This window comes from Tupaia chinensis, unplaced genomic scaffold, assembly GCF_000334495.1.
Source record: "Tupaia chinensis unplaced genomic scaffold, TupChi_1.0 Scaffold139962_1, whole genome shotgun sequence".
Classification (NCBI taxonomy): Eukaryota; Metazoa; Chordata; class Mammalia; order Scandentia; family Tupaiidae; genus Tupaia; species Tupaia belangeri.
This window is the reverse complement of record NW_006199840.1, coordinates 111,076-118,624: the sequence shown is the minus strand read 5'-3', so window position 1 is coordinate 118,624 and position 7,549 is coordinate 111,076. Positions and strand designations below refer to the sequence as shown.

Here is a 7,549-nt window from a genome sequence, read left to right as displayed (position 1 = left end):
ATATATAATTTTAAAATCACAATTCTCAAGGGTGTGCCTCGCTCACTTACTGTATCAAAAACACTGTAGCTCTGGGTCTATCTATCTTATTTAATAGGTTTTCCAAATGATTCTGATGCACACTAAATTTTGAGACTCAATGCTATACACATCAAAGTGTATTAGCAAAACCCAGTCTCTTACAAGAGGAGTGAATCCATACCATATTTTTCCATTTCTAAGAAACTTGACCCTAGAATAGATCAAAGTTCAACTCCACACTCAGAAAGTCACTTAACCTCTGTGAGTTCTAGAATCTCATCAGTGAAATGGAATAGTCACCTCCTTTGCTATAACCTTTCTACGAGGTAACCTGGCATCATATACCATAATCCTTAACTAGATTTCAAGAAATCTAGCCTATGGAAGTCATTAGAGATGTAAACAGATTTCCATTACCTCTAAGCATTTGTAGATTTAAAATTTGTGGGCATAACTATTGTAAGCAACCATGAAAAATACACAATATTTAGTAATTTTCAACTGTGCTAAAGAAGTAACTTAGGAACACTGTGACCATGGTGTGTGTGCAGGAACAATGCACTGAGTAAGCAAGAGCAACCACCCACCAAAGATCTGATTTTCAGCTAGCTTCCTTGTTCTCTGGTAGCCCATTAGAGAAAAATCACAAGAAGAGATTTTTAAAAAATGGTTTCTTTCATAGAAAAAAGAAATTAAGGCAGTTAACTTGTATCAGGGTGTGCACAAAAACACACGACTCACTATAGAAATGTGATTAAAGAGAAGCCTGGCACAGAAATCCATTTCCATATTTGTAAGTTTGGAATTCTTAAAGCCCTCAATGGTGCTCCTTGTAAATGTGAAGTATCTACTGTACAAAGATGTTTGCCCAATGTTTTTCCTTTTGCTTTAACTGGGATTCATATCAAGACACAAAATCTGGACCAGCCCATGGTCTAGTAGTTAAGGAAGTCACATGGCCAACTGTATTGTTAGAATCCCAGCCCCAGTGGCTTGAAAAGCATGTCAGGTACATATGCATGTATGCCCCAAATCCCAACAGGGTGGAGATATAGGGAAGAAGAGATTTCAACATGACCATGCCCCACTGGGAGGGGAGTATGCTTTCCTTTTCTTTCATTCTCTCTCTCTCTCTTTCTCCCTTCCTCTTTCTCTCTGGCAAGAACACCCTCTGGAAAATTATTTTTAAAAAGATGCAAAAACAGGGGTCAGCAGGTGGTATGGTAATGAAGATACTGGATTTACATGGCCAACTCTGTGGTTCAAGTCTCAGACTCTGTGGCTTGAAAAACGCAGGCGCATGTGTGTGCATGCCCAAAATACTGAGAGGAGAACAGAGTATAGGGGATTATGTATGGCCATACACCAAATAGATGATTTCTCATTTTCCCTCTCTCTCTCTACATCTGTCTCTCTCTGGCAAGTACATACAACCAATGGCAAAAATCTAAAACAACCAATCAAACAAAAAAGGATGCAAAAACCTCTTCACAAACCCCAAAGTTTCCTCATATCATATTATTTATAATATAAAAGTACAAATAATGTTTCCGCCCATATAGGAAATAACCAAGTAACTCGTGGCACAGAAATAAAATGGGATACTAAAAGCAGATTTAGACAAATATTTCATGATTTGGTAAACACTCACATTATAATCTTAAGTAGGAATAAAAGACAGGTCATGAAATGGTATTTAAAATACAATCCCATTTTATAGAAACATATGTTGGGACTGGCAGGTGATGTGGTGGTTAAGGGCACTGGACTCCCACATGGCCCACCACAGTTCAAGTGCTGGACCTGGCAGCTTGCTTTTTCACTTTCCCTCTCTCTCTGTCCCTCGCTGGTCAAATTAAAATAAATAAATAAATAAAGTTAAATACTTTTTTTAAAAAAAAAAAGCTTTAAAAAATATGTCTGAGGTCAGCAGGAGGTGTAGTGGTTAAGGCACTGGACTCCTACATGGTTGACCATGATTCGAATCCCAGACCTGATGGCCTAAAAATCACATGTGTACCCAAACTCCCAGGAGGAGAATGGATTGCAATGTGGCGATCCTCCCTGGGGAGTGATTTCTCACTTTCCCTCTCACTGTGTCTGTCTTTCTCTGGCAAGTGCATGCATCTTATGACAAAACCCTTAAAAAAATGTTTTTATTTTCAGTCAAAAGACAGAAGTTAGGGCCAACTCAGCTCCATGGCACAGCAGTAATACACTATTCCAGAGAGGCAAAATCCCTGTGGTAATCACGGTTTGATTGTCTGACCCAGTCAGCCTGAAACATACCAGGCATGAGCATAGGCATCTAGGATCTTACAGTCTGGAGGAGGCCTAGCAGTATGTAATTGGAGTGTGAGTAGGCCCTGTAGAGTGTTCTTTTCTTTTCCTATATATATTTTTTAAGTTTTTGCCACAGGGCTCATACACTCACCAAAGACAGAGGAGAAGCAGTGACAGGGAATCTGAGAAATAACCCCCCAGTGGGGAATGGCCATATCACAATCCCTTCTCCTCATTCTCCTCTCAGGATTTTAGGCATGTATGCACATGCTCCTAGCATGATTTTCAAGCTGCCAGGTCTAGGAATTCAACCACAGTCAGCCATGTGGAAGTCCTGCACCTTAACCACCATGCTACCTGCTGGCCCCATGGAGGGTTTTTATAATCTCTCTCTCTCATGATCTATCATAAAGAAAAAAAATTTTTTGAGGTTTTTGCCTTAGGGTATGTGTGCTCACTGGAGAGAGAGAGAGAGAGAGAGAGACAGACAGACAGACAAAGACAGTGAGAAGGATAGTAAGAAATCACCCCCAGGGAGATGGCCATACTGCAATTCCTTCTCCTTCATCCTCTTCCTACAATCTTGGGCATGCACACACACACGCCCAGTGTGATTTTCAAGTCATCAGGTCTGGATTTGAACCACAGTCAGCCATGTGGGAGTTCAGGGACGTAACCACTACACCGTCTGCTGGCCCCAGGAAAAATTTTTTTAATGGAAGTTAATCCATGGCCTGGTGGTTAAGGCAGCCGGAACCCACAGGCTGATCCCACAAATCAAGTCCCAGACTCTGCAGCATGAGAAACATGCAGGGCGCTCGTGTGTGTGATCAAAACATCCTAAAAGGAGAGACAGAAAAAGGATTGCAATGTGATCACTTCCCCTGAGGAGTTCTTTCTCCTGTCCCTCTCTCTTTCTCTCTCTAGCAAGCACACATACCCTCTGCCAAAAACATTTTAAATAAATAAATGAATTAATTAATCCAACAAAAAATTTAACAGTGGACTGTGCCAGATGGTAGGCTCAGAGATGATTTTCGTTTCTTTCTTCATTCTTTTGTCTGTATTTTCTACAATAAGCATGTCTCACCTAATCAGAAAAAAATTAAAAAACATTATTTAAAAGAAAAATATCAGACCAGCAGGTGGCGTGATGGTTAAGGCAATGTACTTCCACATGGTCAACCTGGTGACTTGAAAATCAAGCCAGGCATGTGTGTGTGTGTATGTGTGTGTGCCGAAAATCCTAGGAGAAGGGACTATAGCATCGTCATCCCCCTGAGGAATGATTTCTCCCTTTCTTTCTCACTCTCTTTCTTTCTTTCTCTGTCTGTCTCTCTCCAGCAAGCACACACACCCTATGCCAAAAAGAAAGAAAAAAAAAATAATAATCTAAATTTCAAGATTGGGTATAAGTTAAATAAATTATGGAAAGCTCCTGTCATAGGTTCTGGCACACAGTTAGCACTCAGGAAGTATTTCTTCCTATTCCCTATTCCCAGAGTAGAGCTAGGGTTTTGGGCAGGAGTCTATTTTCCAGGTCTGAACCTATACACTTCCTGTACAATCCTAAGTAAAGGGTGTAGGCAATAGCTTTTTTCATGAAGACTTACTCACTCACTCATTTATTCATTCAAAAATGTACTCAAGGGAACCAGCAGTTAGCGCAATGGCTATGTCGCTGGACTCCCACGTAGTCGACTGCGGTTCGTGTCCCGGACCCGGTGGCTTAAAACTCACGCCGGGCGCGTGTGCGTGCATGCCCAAGATCCCGAGAGGAGAATGGAGGAGAAGGGATTGTGGTGTGACCATCCCCCCTGGGGGGTGATTTCTCGCTTTCTGTCTCTATGTCTCTCTCTGTCTGTCTGGCGAGCGCACGCGCCCTACAGTGAAAATCTCTCAAAAAAAAATGTACTCAATAGCTATTATGTGTTTACCACTGAACTAGGTTCTATAGATACCAAAAATGAAAAGATGACATCTCTGTCCTAAGAGAGCTCTAGTTAATAATCAATGCAGACAAAAATTAGAAAAAAAAGAAATCAACGCAGACATTTGGGCCTGGCAAGTGGCATGGTGGTTAAAGGCACTGGGCTCTCACATGGCTGACCATGGTTAGAGTCTCAGACCAGGCAGTTTGCTTTCTCACTTTCTCTCTCTCTCTCTTCCTCCCCCCTTTCTCTGGTCAAATTAAAATAAATCAATAAAGTTAAATAAAATAATTATTTAAAAATAATTAACCGACATACTTATAACTATGATATGATAATAACTCTTTAATGAGGATACACACAAAGTGTAATAGGAACCCAGAGGAAAGTGTTCTTTTGGAGGAGGTATTCTAGGAGTTGTAAAAGGGAGGGTATTATTGAAAATAGCACAAAGAGAAATAAAAGAGTATAAAATTTTCCCAGAATAATACAGTTCAGTCTTGCTGAGAAATAAAGAACAAGAGAGGGAGAGTGGCAGAGAATGAGACTGAACAAGTAGATCACAAAAGAAATTGTCTGTCACATAAAAGAGATCGAATTTTATTGTATAGAGGAACCACTGAAAGAAACTGTTTAAGTTGAGTAGCGATTTGATCAGCACTACCAAAGATACCAGAGTCTTGAAAGACATCTTAATCCCCACTTATTTTCAGGGTGAAGAAAAAGACCCCACCCTCTAAGTTTGTTCTTCTTAAATGAAATAACATGAGGCAGTAAACAGAACTCTACACCTGGTACACAGTAAATATTCAATAAAGATTGATTGGATATGAATTTAGATGTACTTCCTGAGGGCAATCGCTGCTGAGGGCAGGATTTTAGCAGCACCAGCACCTTTAGTTTGGTCTTGGGTATGATAACAGGAAAAGCTCCTCTGGAAGAGACTAGTGACAACTGAAAATTCTAGAATCTAACATGAAACAGGAGGGGGTACCATATGCTGTTCTGTTGTACTCCAGTGTATAAATCCCCCTCAGGGTTGTATTTCTATAGCTGGGATTTAAATCCTAATAATGGGATAATATTACAGTCTTATTCTACACACTAACCTCCCTGGAATTCTGGGTGACAGGTGTTTATGTGCATGCATGGTTAACTGGAGGAAATTAGTGGTTTTACTTATGCTGTTTTACCTAATATCTCATCTGCTTAATTCAATTTGGTTGAATGGTTCTACAGATAAATACTGTAGAAATAAAATACTTTTGGATTTCTCCTCTATTTATTGAGGGTACACAATTTGCTTTATGTAGTCAAGAAGGAGACATTTGATTATTTCATAGGTGAAAAAAAAATGAGACTCTGAGAATCAAAACAACTCACCCAAGGTCGTTCTGATAGTAAGAGGCAAAGCCACCATTCAAACCTGTGTTTGCTGGACTCAAAAATCTCAAAAATGCAGTACTGTCTCCTCAAAAGCTAGTGTCTGAGGCAAAACACAACTGCCAGGATACAAAAATGATACTTTGTGGACGAAAAGGACAAAGCTTATAAATCTTAAAAAAATAAAATAAAATAAATGGAAGGATGCAAAGAAATACATAGCAGAAAACAGAGAGAAAAAAGCAGAGGCCAATGTTAGCTAGGCCCAGGTCTGTAAGAAAAGATGGAAGAACCTGGGTATGGGGTAAGGGTTGGAATTCATTCTTGTTGGAAGGAGGTTCTGAGCTGGAGACGAAAGCAGAGTTGAGAAAAGGAGAGTGAAAACCACCCCCGGTCACTACATTCTGTCCATTCTGACCTGCCCTCCTTACCTGCCATGAACCCAGTCCTGGCACATGTCACATTCGATCATGAAGCGGGTCACATCATAAGGCAGACGGCAGAGGCAATACACCGGCACTGAGGCCATCTTCACCGGGCCTTGGAGCGTTCTGTGGCGGGCCAGGTTCGTGGTACCAAGACGGGCGGGAGGCAGCAGCAGGCGTCCTCTCTGGACGATGGCTGGACACAAACAACACTTTTTACAGAGTGAATCAGGTCCCCCGGGCACCAACCCTAAGTTCTCAAGTAGGGAGATACCACTTCTGGGATGCAACACAGCTGGTGCAGCCACAAGGAACAACTGCAGAAAGTGCACCCTGCCTTCAGTATCCCTTTCACCCTACAGCAGAGCGCTTGGCCAGCAGTGCAGGCTCCCCGCCCCCTACCTTCTTCAGCCCCAGTCGGTGATACTTCTTTCCGGGTTTCAGGGAAATATCTGAAGCCTTTTCAGGAAGCTGTTTAATCCCTCACTGAACCCTTTCCTTGCTTGCCCCATGCTTCCCTGAGCTCCCTTTCTTATGACGCAAACACAGCCTAAAGAAAGAGGCTGGGGATATCTCAGGGAAAGTCCCTTCTCTCACCCCCAAAATAGGGGCAACTAGAGACAGATAAGGGATCCTTGCAAGTCTGCTCGGGTTACTCAAAATCACCACAAAGCCTTCAAGGACAAGGCATACCAGATTGGCCGTCTAACACTATCCACAGTTCTGGGGAGGGGCTCTGAGAGTTTAAAAGAGCTTTCCATAACACCCAATAGCATTCGTTCCCCGTCCAGTCGAGAGTCTCATCACCCTCAAAAATTATAAATAAATCTCAACTGCAGAACTTACCGGCTCATCTCCTACTTCAAAATGGCAAGGTTCTTGTTGCACCCCTGAAACTACATAGGATCTCTTTTAAACCCCTGAAACTGACTAGAATCTCCTCACACTCCTGGAAACTAAACAAGGATTTTTTTTTTCACCACTTGGAAAGTGACTAGCATCTCTTTGCAACCCCGTTAAACTGATGAGGGCTTCTCTGTGCCCCCAAATTAACAAGGATCTCATCCTAAATCCCGAAGCTAACAAGAATATCCTGGCAGCCCCGGAAACTTACAAGAGTCTCTTCAATGCTTCCCCAACTGACAGGAACCTCCTCACGCCCCAAACCTGAAAAGAATGTCTTCCGTCTCGAGTCCTACAGAGATCTCCTCATGCCCAAAGCTGCAGGGACTCCTCACGCCAGTGGAGCTCAGTCGCAGAGACACGCCGGCAGCTGGGCTGGCTCCGGGGCAGCAAGCACAGAGCCTCGTTCAGCGGAGGTTAGCCGGCTAGTTCCGGCCCCAGAGGCGGCGCGCGACGAATTCTGGGATCGACACAGTAAGGCTGCTAAGCTTGCTCCCCTTTCCCTGGAACCACCGTGTCTGTCGCGCGCCACCAGCCGCCCAGTGGTCCTTTAGGACCGCCTTCTCAATAGCACCTCCACTGGCCCAGCCGTTAGGGCCTCCT

General features: G+C 42.8%; 1 protein-coding gene across 7 annotated transcripts in view; it reads right to left on the bottom strand.

The window, feature by feature from the left end:
- The window catches only part of PHF8 (PHD finger protein 8), a 182,529-nt gene extending 175,199 nt beyond the window's left edge, over positions 1–7,330 (bottom strand). For 6 of the 7 annotated variants that reach the window (XM_006162416.3, XM_006162418.3, XM_006162419.3 and 3 more), the window contains exons 1-2: positions 7,158–7,296; positions 6,050–6,239 (exon numbers count right to left, since the gene is read on the bottom strand). In XM_006162416.3, the coding sequence (XP_006162478.1) occupies positions 6,050–6,147 (98 nt within the window). In that variant the 5' untranslated portion in view covers positions 6,148–6,239; positions 7,158–7,296. Of the gene's footprint in view, positions 1–6,049; positions 6,240–7,157 lie in introns of all 7 variants that reach the window. The other variant, XM_006162417.3, reaches the window with a different exon arrangement.
- Between the last annotated feature and the right edge of the window lie 219 nt (positions 7,331–7,549).